The 23,339-nt window shown below is 27.3% G+C and overlaps 3 protein-coding genes across 3 annotated transcripts; 1 reads left to right on the top strand and 2 right to left on the bottom strand.

The window, feature by feature from the left end:
* Positions 1–12,629: 12,629 nt before the first annotated feature.
* Positions 12,630–13,097, top strand: LOC136086905 (uncharacterized). Its single transcript, XM_065809404.1, has one exon. It carries the CDS (start codon positions 12,630–12,632, stop codon positions 13,095–13,097), a length of 468 nt encoding a protein of 155 aa, XP_065665476.1.
* A 4,611-nt stretch (positions 13,098–17,708) lies between these two features.
* Positions 17,709–18,332, bottom strand: LOC136086904 (general transcription factor II-I repeat domain-containing protein 2A-like). Its single transcript, XM_065809403.1, has one exon. The coding sequence runs from the start codon at positions 18,330–18,332 to the stop codon at positions 17,709–17,711; it is 624 nt and encodes a 207-aa protein (XP_065665475.1).
* A 153-nt stretch (positions 18,333–18,485) lies between these two features.
* LOC136086903 (general transcription factor II-I repeat domain-containing protein 2-like) lies at positions 18,486–18,938 on the bottom strand. Its single transcript, XM_065809402.1, has one exon. It carries the CDS (start codon positions 18,936–18,938, stop codon positions 18,486–18,488), a length of 453 nt encoding a protein of 150 aa, XP_065665474.1.
* Between the last annotated feature and the right edge of the window lie 4,401 nt (positions 18,939–23,339).

Raw genomic sequence — 23,339 nt, 5'->3', positions numbered from 1 at the left:
CGTTTGCGTGAAGCTATTCGCAAAAAGAGACCGGAATTATGGGCCAATAACTCTTGGATTATGCACCACGATAATGCGCCTTCGCACACAGCACTGGTTCTTCGTCAGTTTTTCGCCCAAAACTCTACCCATGTTGCTCCACAACCACCGTATTTGCCCGTCTTAGCACCGTGTGACTTCTGGCTGTTCCCAAAGCTCAAGAGACCACTCCGGGGAAATCGTTTTGAGTCCATTGAAGAGATCCAACGTGAATCGGCACGCGCATTGAAGGCTATCCCTACCGAGGACTTTTCGGCATGCTTCGAAGACTGGAAAAAACGTTGGCAAAAGTGCATTGGGTCGGGGGGGGGGATTATTTTGAGGGGGACGATACAGATTTGGAAGAATAAATAAAGATTTTTCATTTTATAAAAAAATTCACCTTACTTTTTGATCACAGTAGTATATATATATATATATATATATATATATATATATATATATATATATATATATATATATATATATATATATATATATACATATATATATATATATATATATATATATATATATATATATATATATATATATATATATATATATATATATATATATATATATATATATATGTATATATCTGTATATACACAAATTAAAAATAAATAATAAGTAATGAATAAATGTTTTGTTTATAAATTATAATTTTAATGGTTTTATAAATAATATTGCAATAAGAATAGAAAAAAGAAAATAAAAAAAACAAAAAAAACTGCAAAATAGAAAATAAAAAGCTCTAGAAATACAACGAACTATATTTTATTTTTTTACCAGGTGGTTATGCAGTTTTACGTTTTAAATCAAACAACCCTGGGAAATAATTTTTACGTTGTTATATTAAAGTGCACGCTTTAGATGGCATGGCTATGATTATATCAGAGGCTGTTAAAGAAGCGCTAAAGCCAGTAAACAACAATTTTTGTTACAACTTATCAAGAGATTACTTTTACGCAAGAGATGATTCAATTAATATTGGTAAAGAAGTTGTCATTTATGTTTTTTTAACTTTTGTTCATATTTGGTATTTATATTTATTTTGTTTGTTTTTGTTTAGAATGCACTAATGCTAAAAAATACTTAGCTACTGCTCTTGCATTGTTTGTTCTTTTATTTGTAAATTTTGTTACTTCGATTGTGATTCGGAGAAAATATCGTCAGCAAAAAAAAAAGTTGAATCACTGGAAAGATGTGGACACAGTTCTTAATGAGAATAGAAAATGAAATTTTTTTACTATTCTTTCCGGATTATCATATAATCTTTTTGATGAAACCGACGATCTTCATTAGCTTTGTCTAAAAGTTGGTTAAAGATGTCTTAAATTTGTCTAAAATGAAAAATTACAAATAAATTATGTTACAAAAGGTGAAGGAAGTTTTTATGGAAGGTGAACAAGGCACTTTTACTGTCACTTTTAACTATTGATAAATATTGATAATTGATAATTATATTCTTATATTTTGATAAATATTTTATTCATTATATTAAATTTTCAAATTAGGCTTAAAATGTGTAAAAAAAACAACAACTGGTAATTTAAATTTAAAGTTTAGTTCGCAAATAAATTCAAAATAAATAATGAAATAAGTTTTGTACATTGCCTCTATATATCATAAAGCATTTAATTTTCTTTTTCCGTACACAGTTAATGAATTAGTGACCCTAAAGTAAAGGTTACTCGAACTCCAGTGTTCACAACTCTTTATTTCTAAATAGCGGAAGTTTTTAAAAAAAAAAGAAATCTTACTAAAGTACTTTAATAGTTTAAAAAATATTACTGAACGGTGTTTGTAAAAAAAGCTGCAAAAGTTTATATACAAAAATCTAAGACTGCAAGTAAAAACTTTCGACAATATTTTTTGATTCTATTTGAAACTTAGTGCGTAGGTGGCGTAAAAATTCCGATATTCTTTATCTGGTTGTAAAATATCTGCTAAATTTATTTTTCATTGTAGCAAAAAACTAAAACAAACTTAATAAAAATCAACTCAACAAATTTTGTATTTTGTTTTTTTTTGCATTTATTTTGTAACAAATGATTTGATTCGGGTACTTTTAAAATTTTTAAACTTGGAGGATCATTTTTAATGTGGAATCATTTTTAATGATCCTTTTTAATACCATATAATTGAAAATAATATGGTAATTAATATTTTTTAATTATTAAAAATAGAGTCAGTTTATTTATTTAAATTTTGTCTTTATCTATTTTTATGTTCAAATGTTTGTTAAAAAGGATAGTTAATTTTTTTTTTTTGCGTTAAGCTTCGGTAAAGCTTTTTTATTAGTTATCCTTACAAACCTTTCTTTCTCTTTAAATCTTCAAATTAAAACAAGTAGTATGCCAAAATTAGGCATTAATTAAGTTAAACACTGGCTTTTCATAAAAACAGTCTTTGAGAGATAACAGCTGTTTTGAAACTGGAAGCTTCTCTTTATATCTTTATTTATCGAAATGAAAATTTTTGTAGATTTTTTATTTGAAATTGATATTAAAGTTAAAATTAAATTAGTTTTATCCTTATTAAGTAAATTTTATCTGATACTGATTGTGAGGTCTTCAGAGTTAAAATAATTATTAATAATACACAAAACCTTGTTATTAAAAATCCAGTTGTTACAGACAATCTGATGAAGGTGTTGTAAAATTTTCCAATTATATGAAACAGAAATGATCAATAGAATGTACACTAAGGAACATTTATAGTAAAAGGATGAGATTTAAATGATTAAAAAGTAATGCAACAATTTTAGTAGACGGCACGAGAGACGCAAGCTCTTTAGAGGAGTTCCCATTATAGCATTTATAGAAAAGAGAAAGAAAAGCAGCATTACGATAATGTGACAGGATTGAAGGTTGGCTGCAAGTGCAGGTCTTACAATGTTTACAAAGGGTTTTTGCACCCCGTCTAAAAAGGAAAGGGCACCATTCGAAGATCCGCCCTATATATTGTAACAGTATTCCATATAAGGACAAATTTGAGATTTGAAGAGATAAAGAATAGAATTCGTAGTATGATAGTGGCGAGCGTGATAAAGAGAGCCTTTTTTAGCAGATGTTATTTTGCAATAGACTTGATATATGGTTTCCATGGAAGATCGGAAGTAAGAGTTAATCTTAGAAGACGAAGTGTAGATGACTCATCGAGTACATTACCGTACATTGGAAGATCTATATTATTGCTATAACAATTAGCTGAAAATATTGAGTTTTATCTTAGTTAAAACTCATCAACCACTGAGATTCTCATGCTGTAGTAGTAGTGAGATCCTTTTAAGCTCAAATGCCCCCTCCAAGCAACCAAAGAGTGTTACCTATTTATCAAGACAAGAAAAAATGTGATCTAACATAGATCTAACAAGTGAAGGTGTTTAACACAAAAAAAAGCAGCTCATTTATCACATATCCATATCAAATGTATCATACAACCTATCGGGTGTTGCCGTTAGCGAATCATTATCGATATTGCAGTTATTTAGCTGTTTAAACCTAGCGGTTACTACCGTTAGCGACTCTAAAGCGTTTGATACTGTAAATCGCAATATTTTGCTCCATAAACATATAACATTACGGAACAAGTAGCAGTTTTACAATGGTTTTAAAACTGTTTATCAAATCAAAAACAATTTGTCAATTTTATGATAGAAATCAAAAAAAATTGTTAGAAATATCTTGTGGTGTTCCGCAAGATTCCTTGGGCCACCTTTTTCTTGATTTGCGTAAAAGGACTTTTATAAAGCCTCAAATCCTTTTAAGTATCATGTTTGTAGATGATACTAAAATAGTAATATTTACCAACTCTCATGAATGATGAATTGCAAAAAGTATCAAATGTAACAAATGGTTCAAATGTAACAAGTTAACCCTACAAATAAGGAAAACAAAATGGATTTTTTTTTGTCCCCTCTCCGAAAAACATACCTTATGCAAAAGCATGCCGCAATCTTTATTGACCAACTTTTAATAAACAAAGATTTTGTAACAAAATTTTTAAATGTTTTTTTTTACTAGAACATCCCACGGAAACAACGTATTAATTACATTTGCACAAAAGTGTCTAAACGTATTTTAATCTTATTCAAGGCCAGAATATATTTAAATAAAAATGTTTAACACAACTTTATGTATCATTTGTTCACTATCATATAAATTCCGCAATTCTTGCCTGGCGTAGCATAGGCAAAAGTTAAAACGTCTTTACCGCCGCACAGTGGGCCAGAATTCACATTTACTGGACATAATTCGTAATTTAATATTAGAGCTATATTTAGTAAAATCAGTATGAGTATCAATATGATTTCTGCGCTTGTTATGAAGGTTAAAATTTTTTATCTCGTTGCTATGGATGCCTTTATTTTGTTTAGCAATATCCTATCTTTGTTATCTGCAGATATTTTATAAGTGCAATATTCGCTAAATTTGGTATGAGTACCTATAGGAGATCACACTTCTGACACAAGTGATAATTTTTTAAATTTCGTTGCTATGAATACTTATATTGCTTAGTTACTAGATACTTTCCTTAATTACAAAGTGGTAAATTAATATTTGAATATTTTATGGGTTTTTTGACCCACCTATATTAAATAACAATTGAATATTTAGGTAAATAATGTTTTAGGAATAATAAAAGCAAAAGATAGTGCATGAAAAGATTGTCAATTTTAAATTACATTAAAAAATTATAAAACAATAATATCGTTTGAAGATTTTTTAAGTAATTGTAAAACATCTGAAGGAAAAGCTTTATGATTTGTTTTGAGTGATGTTGGTTTATGCAGTGATGAAATAACAGAATCACTGAAAACTAGGAATCTATTAATGAGATCAGTATTTGTTGCTCTTCAGATTGTTTTTTGGCTGAAAATTTCGCAATAAGGTTTGAAGTCTTTATTTCTAGCCTTTTGAGCTTCCTCTAACATAAGTCCAATGGGTAATGTAAGGCTTTTAATAATGTCATGTCCATGTATCAATACTTTGTGAACTGATTGAGCCATTTAATACCATGGATAAAGGGACACATATAGTCTAGCAGTGTCAAAACAATAATCTTTGAATTTTAAGCAGTCTATTTCATATCCTAAAGATAGTGTTGCCAAGATAAAAAAACTTAATATAAGGATTCGATCAATACCCAGAATTTCAGCTGTTTGTTTATATGTTGCTAAAGCACGCCTTGAGTTATTGCCATCGTTGTTTGTTCCAGAACCATCACTTTTAGGGAAATCAACAAAAAATCTTATTTTGTTCATAAAATCAGTCTGAATATTTTTGTTTAGCTACAGATGCCTTTTCTTTGTGTTATTTAGATCTTGCTTTCCACTTTCTTGTTTTTTTTTATATGTAATGTGCAATACCATTTCTAAATATCGAATCCATTCATGAAGACTGGAGAAAGTGTATTTGAACTCTCTGTTAGTATAATCTATTTTAAAGATACCAAGGCAATTCATATTTTTTGGAGAGACACCACACACTTAACAGCATTGGTATCAGTTATCTTTTTCAGATAATATTGTTTGAACCTTCCCATCAACCATTGTCAGTTCAATAATACAATTAACTTCAAATGAAGATTAGCAAACCTCTAATAAATCATGCCCTAGCTTTCTTTAAATCTTACTTTTAATGTACTGATCTTCTTCAATCACAAGTTCCTTGGATTCCACTTTGTTTGCAAATCTTATGGGTCTACAATAGACTGTGGAGGACGAATTTTTTATTTCTCCAAATAGACACATTTTTGTTGCTGTTGTTAAATCCAGTCAAATCCAATGGGACTAGACAATTAATAAAAAACGGTTCTTCACGCTTTAAATCTCTGTTAATGTTAGGTTCTGATAAACTAGTTTATAAATGCTTTGGCCAGTAGCACCATCAAAACCAGCGTTACACTTTAGTGTCATTGTTTTTATTGCTTTGTCGTTCAATATCAGGTGCCTAAGCACAGACTCCTGTACTGCACAGATTCTTTGCAAAGTATAAATTATTAAATCTTTTAAAGGAACTGAAGCTGAATAGTCCTCCAATGTACTATTTGAAGAATAACGTTTCAATTTTGCATCTCTGACACCATTGTAAGCGGGGTAGATGTTATATTTTTTCTCCAAGACTCTGCTTCTAATCAATTGATAGGAAGATTTTGTCAGACTTGCATCAATTGTTAAAACCAATGCTTCGTCTGCTGAGTAATTAGTTGCTTTATTTGTAATTGAAATACTTAAAACGTTCTTGGCAGCAATAACAATAGTTTCATCTCTAAATTTTTTATTAGCAGCAAAAAATAATTTATTGGATGAATGAGATTCAGTTAAACAAGATACACACCGCTTTTTTAGTTTTATTAGAACTATTATCAAATGCAACTGGTTTTTGACCACGTCTACTTGCAGTTCGTTCTCGTCTTTTTTTCTGACAATTAAATATTCATTTAGCCAATTCACTAACTTCTTTTCAAAACTTTTGACAGTATAGTTTGCAGATTTCCACTTTTTTTATACAAGTATACAAATCGTTAAATAACATGTCTAAAATCAACGTCTGCAAAACCAAGAAATTTTGGCTAAATAAATTTAAAACTATCTTGAGTAATATTTTGTTTTGAAATACTGAGATTGTTTTTTAGGAGAAAACTATGAATGTCTAAGTTTAATAAAACCATTTCTAAATAATTATTGAAACTAATATTTTGTATTTAAAAGTTTAATGTTATAATGTATATGCCGCGTTGACTACTAATAATTGTTAGTAATTAAGTTGCTACAAGTGTTAGTAATTAAAATTAAGAGTAATTTAATTACTGTAAATGTTAATAATTAAATTACTAACAACTACCGAAAATATCTTGTTGCTATGCTATGCAAAGTAAGATATACATAGCAATCAAAAAAATTATTCAAAGAATTGTGAATCTCATTTTAATACATACCCAAATATTGTGTACTTAGCGCAAATAAAATACTGTTTAAACAACGTTAATGTAAAAATTTAACAAAGTTAAAACATGTATAAAATCTGAAGGGGGATTTAAGGGGACGAGCAATCAATTAAAACTCGATTAAAGCATCATATAGCTCAAATAAATATAAGACAGCACACGGCAAATTGTAGTTATTACTAGTTAAAGTGCTGCAAAAAATAAATTTCTTAAGGAATTTTTTTTTTATCTGTGATTTTCAAAGTATAACTGAGATAACATGCTATGATAAATTTATTTCACACATTGGTTTTTCTTTTCTCTACATACTGTAGAACAACATGTACTAAATTTTTGTTTCAAAAAGTAGATGTAATTGAAATATAACACAACGTTGATGTCACCGTAAATGTATAAAATGAGCGGAGTTAATTATTACTTTTTATGATGTGTTTGCTCATTAACTCCGCCTACAATAAATTTATAGAAATATTTCTAACCCAACGTAGTAATGACTTTCAAAAAATAAAAAGAAAAAGAAGTAAAAGCAAAATACTTTATCTGTCTATTGAAAAGTTCTTAAAAAGTCAAAAGAAAAAAAAAATGCCGAATATTTAAAAAATTAATGTCAAACAAAGCATTTGTGTACAAGTTATAATAGTAAAAGTGTTTTAAAACCTTTTTAATGCTAATGTCAGCAGTTCATGAGCAATATATTTGATTTGGGCAAATTTTAACCCATTTACTCAAAAAATTAATAAACAAATAGTTCTAATAAAGCCTAAAATAAAACTAACCTCTTTATTAGTTATCAACAACAAAAAACAAAAATCAACTATTTGATACTATTTAAAAAATAGTATCAAATAGTTGATTTTCGTAAACTTGTATACAGAATTGTTTATATTCATGTAAACTTATGGCAAAAAAACTTCTATTTACAATTTCATAACCCAATTACAAACTTATAATCTAATTTGTAATATTTATAATATCAAAAAGTAAAAAAGCTAAAAAAATCAAAATGCATTAATTCTATGGAGATATTATGCTTTAAAGCAATCATATATATTATAATTGAATCATATGTGATTCAATTATCATATATGATTGCTTTAACGCATAATAAAAGAACTGCTCTAATTACAGCAGTTCTTAAGTACAGCAGCTGGCTGCTGATTCAATCATTATATATGATTGCTTCAAAGCATGATATCTTCATAAAATTAATGCATTTTATTCAACGTTTTTAATATAATTATAATTAAATTACAGCATACTGTAACTATAGTTATAAATATAACTATAATTATAATTATAACGATCGTTAACGATCGTTAGTTACCTATAGTTAACTATAGTTAACTATAGTTAACTATAGTTAATATAATATAGTTATATAGTTAATATAATATAGCTAATATAGTTAACTATAGTAAAGTTAACCATATATGGTTATAACCATATATGGTTACAATTCAACGTTTTAAAAACGTTGATACATCGTTAGTTAACTAACCACGGCCATGTTTAGTTAACTAACAATGTATCAACGTTTTCAAAACGTTGAATTGTAACGTTAGCGCGCGCAACCTGTACGCAACGTTTCGATAACGTTTTTTGTCGGCTGGGTTTGTATCTCCCAAAAAGTTACAAAATTTAAAAAATTATTTTTTTGCGGCAATTAGTTAATTTATATACAATACATAAACTGCACGCTGACCAAAATGATATTTCATACATGACAGTGACTTATATATATATATATATATATATATATATATATATATATATATATATATATATATATATATATATATATATATATATATATATATATATATATATATATATATATATATATATATATATATATATATATATATATATATATATATATATATATATATATATACTTAATATACTTATACATAAAAATTAATATCTGCAATGTGCTAAGTTTCTCAATATCTAGAACCATCATGCTTTTCATCACTGGGACCGGGTTTAATCTTAATCTATTTAATTAATTAATTGCTTTGCATGCGTGGTTTGGCAGACTTTGGAATTTTAGTATTTTGGTTTAATGGGTGCTGGCCCATACAATATTTGCGTACAAAAGCTGACTATGTACAAGACTAAAGTAAAGCATATTTGATTATTGAGAAAAGGTCTTGATTTATACAAAACACCCATTACAGATGACACCTTTGTTTCAAGAAGACCAATATGGTTTCTCCAAATTTTCATCAAAAAGTACTTCCAAAAGATTTGTGTATTTTTCAGGAACACCACACGTAATATCAAGGGCTCCTGACTTGTCTAGTAATACAAGTTGCTTTCTGTTAGACAAATAGCTTTGAATCCACTAAAATGTTGAGCCTATTATGCCGTAATTATTTTAGCTTAGAAAGTAAAATACTATGATCAATTGAATCAAAGGCCTTGGAAAGATCAATAAAAACTCCTTATACCAGTTCTTCACCATCAAACAACTTACATATTTTTTCAGCAAGTTTAATAACAGCATGTTCAGTAGAGCAATTGCTTTAAAATCCGAACTAATTTTTGTATAATAAATTGTTTAATATAAAGTACTTATCAACTCTATTATATATGTAAATTAAATAACGTAAATTAAATGTAATAAAGTAAATGTAAACTACAGTTTAAAGAACTTTTATATTATGTAATGTACTTTTTAAAAGTAATTACCTTTTAAATGTAAAAGTAAACAGCTTGTTCATGTGACTTATTTTCACATGTAAAAGTAAATTACTTTTTGAAAGTAAAAAAAACTATATAATAGAGTAAAAGTTGTTTCAAAAAAAATTAACTACTTATACGAAAATGTAAATTTACATAAAAAGTTCAAAATTATATTTATATATATTATATTTATATATATATATATATATATATATATATATATATATATATATATATATATATATATATATATATATATATATATATATATATATATACTTAATATACTTATACATAAAAATTAATATCTGCAATGTGCTAAGTTTCTCAATATCTAGAACCATCATGCTTTTCATCACTGGGACCGGGTTTAATCTTAATCTATTTAATTAATTAATTGCTTTGCATGCGTGGTTTGGCAGACTTTGGAATTTTAGTATTTTGGTTTAATGGGTGCTGGCCCATACAATATTTGCGTACAAAAGCTGACTATGTACAAGACTAAAGTAAAGCATATTTGATTATTGAGAAAAGGTCTTGATTTATACAAAACACCCATTACAGATGACACCTTTGTTTCAAGAAGACCAATATGGTTTCTCCAAATTTTCATCAAAAAGTACTTCCAAAAGATTTGTGTATTTTTCAGGAACACCACACGTAATATCAAGGGCTCCTGACTTGTCTAGTAATACAAGTTGCTTTCTGTTAGACAAATAGCTTTGAATCCACTAAAATGTTGAGCCTATTATGCCGTAATTATTTTAGCTTAGAAAGTAAAATACTATGATCAATTGAATCAAAGGCCTTGGAAAGATCAATAAAAACTCCTTATACCAGTTCTTCACCATCAAACAACTTACATATTTTTTCAGCAAGTTTAATAACAGCATGTTCAGTAGAGCAATTGCTTTAAAATCCGAACTAATTTTTGTATAATAAATTGTTTAATATAAAGTACTTATCAACTCTATTATATATGTAAATTAAATAACGTAAATTAAATGTAATAAAGTAAATGTAAACTACAGTTTAAAGAACTTTTATATTATGTAATGTACTTTTTAAAAGTAATTACCTTTTAAATGTAAAAGTAAACAGCTTGTTCATGTGACTTATTTTCACATGTAAAAGTAAATTACTTTTTGAAAGTAAAAAAAACTATATAATAGAGTAAAAGTTGTTTCAAAAAAAATTAACTACTTATACGAAAATGTAAATTTACATAAAAAGTTCAAAATTATTTATATGATTTACTTTTTGACAAAAATTAACTTGCTCGTGTAAGTAAAAAAAACTAAGTATTAGAGACATCCCTAGTCCGCAGATGTTCACGCATTTTATTCGAAATCAATATGAAGATATAATAGTAGTAAAAACAATATAAATAATAAAAACAATGATCATTGTCTTGAGTACTATACTAATTCAAAACCGCTTGTATTCCAACACTAGCTACATGATCTTATGTAGCAAAGGGATCTGGAAGTACTGTACATATACTTTGAGTAAACTTACTATTTGACTCAATAAACTTCAGTACAACTATCTTCCCTTGACAAAAAAAAGCAGAAGTAGTACCACACCCAGCCATGCATGGATAAACTAAACATTTTTCACGAGATTTGATAGATTTGACACGACGTTCTTTATACTTATGATTGTTTCCATATCATTATGGAAACTCTTCTTAGCTTTACAGCGCTAAAAAAGATCGCATATGGTTTGATACCACATATAAACCAACATTATAAAAATGTTTGTAGCATTAGCAATAATAGTAACATTTTGTAAAAATTTAATTCATTTTGTGGCATTAGTTCTGTCAGCATCCCTTTTTTATTCCACTACAATATCATCTTTTTCTCTTAACTTCATTCTCAATGCTTTAATCAAAGCAGTTTTAATATTGTTTGAAAGAAAATCTGACAGTTCGCAGTTGATTATCTTAATTGGGATACAATGTTGTCAAACCATTTCTCTCTCCTTTAATGTTTGTAATCTTCAACGAATGATTTGTAAGCATCAAAAATAATGGAGATGTTATTACCATACTTTTTTGTAATATATATATAATAATATCCAATGATATTTGAATTTGTGACAGGAAGATACCAAAAATAACTCAATTCAGTAAAGCTCCTTGGTTAAAAATATAGGCTGTTATAGTTATTGAAGTTTGTTTGATTGCGTTTATATAATACTAGACTTGTAATATATAATTTCAATTATGTAAATTAACAATTAACGGGTGATGCGGAAGTTATCAGACAAATTCTAATTTCATTATTTGAGCATAATAATTAGTTTTTGTGGTTTTATGCGTAGGCATAAACTTTCTATAAAATATAAACTTTATTATTTGAAACACAATTATTTAAAATGAGGTTATATGCAGCTGAACGAGAATCTTTTCGAAAGCGACTAAAAATGTTTTTTGTAAATAAACCTAATATAAAAAAAAAAAAATCGTAAATCATTTTGAAAAGGAAGGATTTGCTCGAAGTGCAATATATGATAACCTAAAAAAACTTGAAACTGTTCAATCGTTTTCTGATAGAAAGCACCTTGGTTGTCCGACATCCTGGACTAGAGAAAAGCAAGCCGAATTAACAAGACTTGTCAACAATCGAAACGGGGTCAGTCAGTGAAAAATAGGTATTAAATTCGGTGTAAATCAATCGACAATTGGTCGTCAGTTAAAAAAAATGAATATTAAATATAGAAAACGTGAAAAGACTCCAAAATACACTTTAGAACGACAAATAAAGGCAAAGAAAAGAAGCAGGAAACTAGTTAACCAACTCTATAACACAAAATCGCTTCTAGTCATCGATGACGAAAAATACTTTTGTTTTGCTGGGGACAACATGCCTTGAAATTCTGGATACTGCACAAACAACAAAAAGACATGCCCAGAAAGTGCTCGTTTTATAGAAAAAGAGAAATTTCCAAAACACTTATTAATGTGGATAGCCATATCTGACCGTGGTATGTCCGAGCCATTGTTTCGCACCTTCAAGGCTGTAGCGATCAATTCATCAATCTATATTAATGAATGTATAGAAAAACGACTTCTTCCATTTATTCAAAAGTATCATGGAGAGTTTAACTATTTATTTTGGCCAGATTTAGCAAGTTCTCGTTATTCTAATGTTTCTCTAAATTGGATGGACCAATATGTCTATTACGTTGATAAAGAATCCAATCCCCCAAATGTGCCTCAAGCACAACCAATTGAAAATTTTTGGGGACATTTGGCACAGAAGGTTTACGAGGGAGATTGGCAAGCTTCAACAGAGCAAGTTTTGATTGATCGCATTAAACTAAAACTACAAAAAATTGATTTAAACTTTTTACAATCGCATATGAAAGGCGTCAGAGCAAAATTGAGATCAATTGCAGATGGTGGTGTTTTTTCATATAAAAAATAATATATTTTTATTAAAAAATAAATGCTTTATTTAAAAAAAATATAATAGTAGTTTGTTTTTTTATTTATAAATAAGTTATTGACGTTTTTATTTTGTCCGATAACTTCCGCTTCAGCCGTTATTAATTGTTTTTCAAAATTTTATCCCACGATATCTTTGTTTGTGTGTACTGTCTTTTACAGTTTAATGTGATGATTTTAATTAATTGTTAAAATTGTTGATTCCTTCATGAGCTTTTTATCAAGCTCTGAATTGTTGGGTTTTCTCATTAAGTTATTTGTAAAAAGGAATTTGGGTTAATTTATATATAAAGCAGTCAGTTAAATAATCTGCCCTGTTAATTAGTATAATTATTGCATGGAACAAAAAATTAGAGTCTACGCGGATAACATCGTCATTGACTGCTGGCAGCAGCTTGGCAAGTGTTTTGTCCACCTTTGAACCCTTGAAAATTGATTGGTTGGCTACAGTATAATCAAAACTGTATTGAATCTGCAAACCGACATTTTCTGCTCGATTGCAATTAATCTTTTAATCCATATCAGCAAAAGACCAGTACATATACATCATATTATTGAATCTTGAAACTCGAAAGGATTAAACAGCAGTTCTTTAATGTTTTAAAATTTTTATTATTTCTTTTTCGCCGTGACTCACTAGATGAAAATGACAGTGACTCACCAGTTTCACGTGACTCATCAGATTCATGTGATTCACCAGATTCATGTGATTCACTCTCAATACGATGCTTTGTCAGTGTTGACATTGAATCATGAATTGGTCTGCATTCGTGAAAGGTACTAGCCTTGAGGTTCTTTATAATCTTAGACATACCCCTTCTTCTAGTTAAACCTCAAATGCTTTTTATTGATATCATTATGCAATGTTAAATTACTAAATCAGACCTCCCGTTTGCAACCCGAGCGTCTGATGGAATGGCAGCTGCTCATAAAGTGCATAGATTGATGTTTATAAAATGCATGGATTGAAGTTATAAACAAGCGCTTTTGGCATTTATGTATCCTGTTGCGGAAAATAAATTAGGCATAAACCTTGTGGCTTCCAGATGTTCTTACCAGTTCCCAGTTTACTGCCCTGATTGTTATTTTAATAGCGCTTGACTATTTATGATCGTGCAACCATAGTTATGTTTTTTGGATGAACATGAAAGCTGTAATTTCAAATATTCAACAAAACTTTTAACCTTATTATTACACTGCTATTTTTAATGTCTTCTTCATCCAAATTTCGTCGGACCAGATCTTGATATTTTCTTGGGAAGTGTTGTTAACTTTATCTTTAGGGGCTTCTTTTGGAAAGTTTGTTTATCAAGATGGGTTCAACAAACAAGTGAGTTCTTAGCGCTCAAGCTACTGCTTTAGCAGTCATATATATATATATATATATATATATATATATATATATATATATATATATATATATTTATATATATATATAAATATATATATATATATATATATATATAAATATAAATATATATATATATATATATATAATATATATATATATATATATATATATATATATATATATATATATATATATATATATATATATATATATATATATATATATATGTATAATTTATAAATATATATATAACGATAAAGTAAAAAAACTTGTTTTACATATGCTTTACCTCTTGTTTTTGATAGACAAATGCATATAACTTACTTCAACCAATGTTGTGTCTTGATGCTATCAATTCATTGTCACAAAAGACTACATTTGTAAATTGTGATTTTGATTGTTTATTTTGGTTTATTTCATAATATTTTTTCATATTATGTGATAAACAGAAAACTGATGTTAATTTTAAATATTGTACTCTTATGATTAATGCTATAACAATCAAAAACAGTATAACCTCGAAAAAAAGTTCAAATCACTGCATTGGTTTTTATGATTTCGGTAGGGATTTTACTGTATGCGAACCTAATAATCCAGCTACAGAGGCATTAGTTTTCATGTTAGATGGTTTGCGAGGACATTGGAAAATATCCATTAGTTATACTTTATCATTATAAAGAGGCTTTAGTTTTTATATTATTTGTTTTGCAAGCTCATTGGAAAATACTCATTGCTAATTTTTAATTAAATTAAGTTAAAACAATTAATTTACCATGCTTAATCAAAACATTTTGAATTTGGCTTTGAAATAACTTTGTATCAAAAGTCTTACATTTGATCGTATAAGTACCAATTAAAATTCTGTTGTTCCCTTTTGATGTCAGTTTTCAAAGATGTTAAAGATATGTTTATTACTTTTTCATATGACAACTAATTGCTACACATTATATAAGATCCATGCCATATGCTTAAATTAGATAGAAATTCTTTTAATGGCTTGTATTTTTTTAAGGGCAGTATATTTAATGGAATTATTTTTACACCTTTGTTTAAGTTTAAAGGTTTAAAGTTTGCGAATAAACTTTTAAGGAAACACATCGAATTTCATTGCCACAAAATAAATATGCAAGTTGAAAATAAATGAAGCTAGCTAGATAAAAAGATAAGTGAATAATATTTCAGAATTCTGATTAAATATACTCAGAAATCTAGTACTTAAGACTTTAGTTAATTGCTAAGAAAGGTTCAAGACAATAAACGAATCAGTTACTATATTTCAAGGGTTTATAAATGTATTTTTTTTTACATAAAATATTTTAATATATTACAATGCTTTTGTTTAAAGTTCTAAATGCAAATATGTTTTTAAAAATATATGTTTTTAAAATTTGTGGCTATAAAAACAGCCGTTTGTTTTAGTTTTCCAGCTAATACAATTCTCTTTGACCAAAACAAATTTTTATTGGCTGTAGGCCACCAAATTTATCATTTCTGAACTAATCATTTTCAATTCCAACCTTGATTTAGACTTTAAAATTGTTTATCTTATTTTACTTGGCAAGAATCGCTGAAAGTTTTTTGCCCGATTCAATAATGGCTTCAAACGGATTACCTAATATTAAATTGGCTTCACTAAAAACGGCGATGTTCGATATGTAGGCACTATTTATATATCATTGCGTTTTGTCAGTTTACTACTGTTTGAAACTGTAACTATGTTTGTATAAACAATAGTTGTATGGAAGTTAGTTTTGATTTATTTTATAATTTTATGATTTATCTTATTATATAGTATAATAACTTCAAAATATAACTATTCTGAATAACCTGTTTTGTACATAGCGCATTTATAAGTTTTATTATGCGTTTGGTTCAATGTTTTCTCCCAACACATGAACTATGACGCTGTCCACGACTCCAAGGATATATGCATGTATATATATGTATGTATGTATATATATATATATATATATATATATATATATATATATATATATATATATATATATATATATATATATATATATATATATATATATATATATATATATATATATTATTTTATTAGAAACACTTTACGTTTTCTAATAAAAAAGGGTATTTGTTTATTTTCTAAATCTAAATATTAATACGCTTATGAATATTAGTGCGCATAGTTACGCATAGTTTCGCCTATTGTTCGTATTGTTACTTACGGTTATGTATTCTGTAAAATACACTATTTCTTAGTTTTTGATTAGTTTCTAGACTTTTTTTATGCGCGGTTACATTTTCCATCCGGTCTTTCGAGTAAAGTCAGCCAGCAAATTAGAGCTGATATACTATTATTTTCGAAAAGAATTGATGTTGTTCATTGTTTAAAATAAAAATTTAAATAATTGTTTGTTTGTTGTTGGTTGTTTTTATTTTTCTAATTTTTATAGCCTGTTTTCATTTTTTAGAAGAAGTTAAAAATAAAATGTCTGGTAAAATAGTTTTTTTAGTACTATCTAAAGCAGGGATGTCTAACATTTTTACAGTAAGGGCCATTAACTCGTTTCAAAATCAACTTGAGGGCCACAAACATAAAATACCCAAAATAAAAATTATTAAATTTGAAGTTTTTATTAAATTTAAATAAACAGTTACACTCATAGTTAAGGTTTAAAGTGAAGTTATACAAAAGTTCGATCAATGTGAAACTTGACACTGTTTTTTTTTGCATAAATGATCTATGTCTGCTTTTATATTTGATGATGCAATTCGAAGTGTATTAGTAAGGTGTTCATCTGTCAATCTATTTCTCTGTTCTGTTTTTACATGCTTTATTTTTGAGAATAACTGTTCGCAGTTGTATGTGCTTCCAAAAAGTGAAAAATGTTTAATAGCATGTCTGCACAAATGAGGAAAAACTTCAATGCTCGTGTATTTTTTCTAAAATTCTAATAATTTTACTTCTTTGTAGGCTTCTTTAAGATCTTTATTGTTTTGCAATTCTATTAATTCTATTTGAAATTCATTTCTAACTGTCTCAGCTTTGATGGATAATGGATGCGCAAATAAGTCTAACTCATTTTTTTCCTTTTTAAAATCACAGAATCTTGTGTCAAATTCATCAATTAATAATAAAATAAGAGTACAATATCTTTCAGAGTCAATTGTATTAATATTTCTTTCTGATAAAGTCTTGAAATGGACAAGTACTTTAGAACTTAATTGTTGTTTCAGAAGTTTTAATTTTAAAACAAATGTTTCTACATTTTAAAACAATTTACTAATAAGTTGATCTTTACCCTGCAACTTAAGATTTAATTCCATTAACATCTGAGTCATGTCAATCAAAAATGCCAAATCATTCAGACAGTCAATATTTTCAAGCAAGCTTGTGTCTTTCCTTTTAATTTTTGGAAACAGCCCTATTTCAGGTAATAGTATCCAAAATCTTTTCAGAGTAGCAGCTCGACTAAGCCATCTAACCTGGCTGAAATAAATTACATCTTCAGCCTCACTACCACAACCTTCAAGTAATTGTTTGAACTGTCTGTGATTAAGGTCACGACTTCTTATAAAGTTAACTGTATGAATAACAAGTTCCATAACATTATTCATCTCCAATACTTTTGCACATAACTGCTCTTGGTGTATAATGCAATGATATGAAATAATTTCATGATTAATGGATTTCTTAAGTAATGCAGTAAATCCAATATTTTTTCCTGTTAGTGCACTTGCTCCATCTGTAGTGACAACACAGAGTTTCTTTTCTGGTAATTCAAATTTCACCAATGCTTTTTTCACTTCAGAGAGAATATCTTCTCCTCTTGTTGTGTCCTTCATATGATTAATATCTAACAGTTCTTCAATTACTTTAAAGTTACTAGTCATACCTTTAACAAAAATGGCTAGCTGAGCAGTATCACCTCTGTCTGTTGATTCATCCAGTGCCAGACTATAGGCTTCACATTTATTTAATTTTTCTTTTAATGATAATTCAATATTTTTTGATAGATCTTCAACTCTTCTAGCAATAGTCTGGTGTTAGAGGCTAAGATCTTCAACAGTAAGTGTTTTTTTAGGACATATCTCTTTACAAAATATTTTTAAACAGTTTTTTAATAAATCTCCAGTACAAAAAGGTTTGCCACTTTTTGCAATAGCTTCTGCCATTAAAAAACTTATTTTGGTAGCACTGTAAAAGCTAATCACTTTAGTTTTCATCACTGATTGTTGTGCAAGAAAAGTTTTCTTCAACAATTCAATCTTATCAATTCGAAATTGGCCTTTAAATTTGTCATAACTTACAGCATGTTTTGTTGTGTAGTGCCTGTTCACATTATATTTTTTACACACGGCAATTTTCTCCAAACAAATTAGACATCTAATAGAAATAATTTGTTCATGTACAAAATAGTCAGTTGTCCAAGAAGGATTAAATACACGACCCCCATGACCGCTTTCAATATCACATCTACGTCTTTTAGCTGAAGCCATCTTTATTAAATATATAAAAATAATGTCTTTTCTTTAGCGAGAGTTTTATTATTTCAAATGCGGATTTATATAGTGAAAGTATAATCGAAATCGAATGTATAATTCGAATTGTAAATATATAAATAATATGCTGTTGCTGTAGAACTTATTTTATTATTGTTATTTGAAATTTTTATTAAAATAAAAATTCAAAATTAATGGACCGTGATATGCGGGCCATGCCATAGGCTGACGAGGGCCACCTTCTGGCCCGCGGGCCACGCGTTGGACAACCCTGATCTAAACATGAATACTGTAATTTATCTAATCTTCTAAATATGAATACTGTACTTTAGTAGTGTTAGTGTCGTTTCACTTTCTTTTTTAATAAAGAACTTTCTAGGCTTTCCTAAAAGCGTTTCTTTACTCCACGCGGTCTTTCAAGCAAGGTCTTCCAGCCGATTAGAGCTGATAAATTTTTAGTTTCAAGTGGAACTGATGTTGTTCATTGTTTAAAAACTAAAATTTGTTTGTTGTTCGTTGTTTTTTATTTTTCTGTTTTTTTTTTTAGAAGAAGTTAAAACTAAAATGACTGGTAAAATATTTTTTTTTAGTACAATGTTTTTTTTTTTAGTAAAGTGTTTCAGTTTTATCTTCAGTCTTTTTAGATCATTTTAAGCAAGTATTTTTCATTTTTTAGAGCAGTTAAAAGGAGCTGAAGGCTTTTTTAGTAAGTATATAGTGTATAGTAGTTTACTTATAGTTTATATTAGTAACATAGTTATATTAGTTTATTTATAGTTTATATTAGTTTATATAGTATATAGTAGTTTATTTATAGTTTATATTAGTAAGTTTATTTATAGTTTATATTAGTTCAAGTTTATTTATTGTTTATATTAGTAAGTTTATTTATAGATTATAGATTAGGATTAATGAGAATAAAAATTTTTTTTAGACAGGCAAACTGATAGCAACTTAAGTAAGTTTTATCATTTAGATTTTATTTGAGTTCGAATGTAGCTTTAGAAATTTTATTGTATATAATTTTATCTCAATTTTTATTTTTAGACAGACAGATAGAACTTAGTAAGGACTTAGATTTTGTAGATTTAAAAACATCTTTTGAATATTCTTTTAAATCATTGAATATGTTTTATATATTTTAATAAATTTTGTCATTTAGGTGTGGTAGCATCATCAGTTGGTGCAAATATTAATGTCTTTTATTTTATTTTACAGCAAATAGTAATATCTTTTATTTTAAAAAGAATCAAGAAATATTGTTTATTTAAACATAACCATCAGGATAAAATAGATAAGATAGATAAAATAGCTTTTTTAGTTAATATTTTTTTATTTAGTTATAACTTTAGTTGCATCAGCCACAACAGGTAACGTAGTACATTTATTTTAATATACTTGAATTACATTTGTTACTTAACTTTTCAAGCAATAAATATTGTTTATTTCAACATCATTGTCAAGATTATATAAAAAAACTTTTTATTTGATCATTTATTTTAGTTGCTTCTGGATCAACTTTAAATAATGGTAACTCATTAATTCATATTTTATTAAAGATAAATGAAGATAAAAAAATTTAAGTTGGAAATTTTTGTATATTTAAAAGTTGTTTGTTTGTTGGCCTGTTTAGTTGACAACAATGAAGAAAGAGGTAGTATGTTTAATAGGATTTTTTTTTTTTTTTATAAAGTAACTAAAATGTTTTTTAAAATATTGTTGTTGACTTAAAAGTAAAACAGTAGGTTTTTTTAATTTTATACAATAAGCCCAAGAACTTATGTAATACTTAAAATTATATTGTCAATAATAGAGAAGAAATTTAAAATTCTCAGTAAGACAGCTTCTTATTATTTTTCATCAAGTTAGTTTAATAAAATTTATTTTCTTTAGTTGATCAAGAGAGAGCTCATAAAGGCATTAGTTACATTAGCTTAGTGAATTTATTTTTAAAAAGTTAAGTAGATATTTTAACGTCTATACATTTAAGTGCTTTTATTGTTTAGACACAGAATTGAAGACTGAAATAAGTCAGTGCTTTTGCTATTAGATATTTGTAAATAAGAGTTTGTTTATTTGTACTGTAACTGGAATTTTAAAACTTCAAGTTCTTGAGCTTTATACTATTTTTTTTTTAAGGAGAGTTGGAAAAAAAACTAAGTAAAAATTATATGATTAGTATAGTTAAATAAATAAAGCATTTATATCTGTACCTCAAAAGTCCAAACAGTTGCCACATTTTAAAAATTCTCCAGGAGAGAATGAATCGTAAAACAATTAGTCTTCATTGGCTTATTCTTGATGGTATTTTTTTCGTGTTTTTTTTTTAATTTGTCTTGAGGCACATGAAACATAATTTTGACAAAAATAAAAAGTTAAATAAAAAAAGTGAAAAGTCATTTCTGAACTACAGACGTTTTTCCTTTGAACATTGGGGACACCAGACTCTTTATTTTGACCAAACTTTGTTTCACATTGTTGCAGGAAAACAGTCTTTATACTTATGTAGATACTGAAAAAACTAAAAAGGTCTCACACGTAACTCATTTTCACAAAAAACTGGATAACCAACCTTTGTCTTCTGAGGTACAGATATTAAAATTTAAAGCTTATTTTAGTTTATAGTTTTAGTTTAGTTTATAGTTAATTTTAGTTTAGTTTTTGTTAGTTTTAGCTTCAGTTATCTTTTTTCTTACTTAAGACAACTTCATGGAAGAAATGAGGGGAATGAGTAAAAAAAAATATAGTTATATATTTATTTATATGTAAATATAATTGTATCAATTATTCTGAGGATATTTTTTGTCTTTAGTGTCTGGTAGAAGCATAACTGGTAGGGCTGTGTTTTAAATTTTATATATTTTTTACAGAGAAATATGTGCAATAGGTGAAAGAATTATTTAATATAAATATGACATTTTTTAACTGTTTGTATTTTACTTATATTTTTATTAAAATTAAATTTTTCACAAGTTTAACCCTTTTTAATTTACTTTTTTTATTGCTATTATTTTTAGCATCCTCTTTATCCTGTGAAAATTGTGAGGTTATGCTTTATATTTTGAATAAAAAGAATTGTAAATATTTTTAATTTTTATTATATCCTTCTATTTGTAATTTTAGAGTCGTTAACATTAGAGCAATACCAAAGATATCGCTCCCAACACCCAGGGCCTCTCTCAGAGAGGTCCTTCAATAAGTGGCGAAGTAATGGCGGTATGGATGAGCCATCCTTCAAATGGAGGGCTCATCCATACCGAGGTGTTGGGAGACACCAAAGAAAAAACAGCAACCAAAAGGTTGTTAATGTCTTCTATCAGTGAAGATATTTATAACTTTTTTGTTGCCGTTTTTTCTTCGGTGACTTATTTTTACTTTTTTTAATTTTGTAATTTTTTTTTTTAATTTGTAATTTTTTATATTATACTGTTGTATATTTGGTTTGTTTTCGTCTTTTTTAATTGAAATTTGATTTCATTTTCATCAATTAAACTTAAATATAGTTAAATTGATTCACTACCCAATCATCATAATATGATGCTACATTCTATTTGTTAAAAATAATTAATTGGTAGTTTAATTTATTGAAAACACTGCTTTTAAAATTTGCTATAAGCCAAGACTATTTAGCTATATAAATGCAATTTATTTATATCTATTTGATTTTTTATCTTTAATGCTTTTAGTTTGGCTCCTTGAAGCATTTGTTTCTTTGCTTTTTAACTAAAATATTTTAAATCTATTGTAATGTCTTTTAAATTTAACTAAAGTTTACTAAAAGCCAACGTGAAATAACGTCATAAAACAACACCGACAAGTTCCATCATGACAGCAGTTTAAGTATGACAACAGGCTACCGAAAAGCAGGTAAGTTGTATTCCAGTTGTTTTTTTTGTTTTGTTTTGTTTTTCTTTCAAGTCTACTTATCTGTTACAATTTTTATTTTAGGATTGTCATATGACGCAATAATGCAATATAAAAGATCAAAGTTTACATATTTTTTACAATTTGTTATACACATGTTTGATTTTAAATCGACTTTTTTTTGTTTGAAACGTATTTATACTCAATTGCTTAGTTATTTATAATAAATTTATTTAGTTTTGTGCATTTATCGTTTTAAAGACAATTTCTTTTTTTAAAGAAACATGTATCAAGGGGATACCAAAAACTCATAAATAATTTACGTTCACTTCATATTAATCTTATTAACTAAAGTTCATGTTTTAAAAAATATAAAAAGAATTTAGCTTTATTCTTTCGTCAATTTAAGGCATGATGAAGTGTTATTATTTTGTGTCAGTAACTAAAAACGTATTGTGTTGAACTTAGTAATGTCTAGGAAAATGGTTCTGCCATACACTAGTATGACCTATGTCAGTTGTAAATTACTCAAAT

The sequence above is a fragment of the Hydra vulgaris genome, chromosome 11 (assembly GCF_038396675.1).
Source record: "Hydra vulgaris chromosome 11, alternate assembly HydraT2T_AEP".
NCBI classification, from domain to species: Eukaryota; Metazoa; Cnidaria; class Hydrozoa; order Anthoathecata; family Hydridae; genus Hydra; species Hydra vulgaris.
This window is presented reverse-complemented; position numbering and strand designations above follow the sequence as displayed.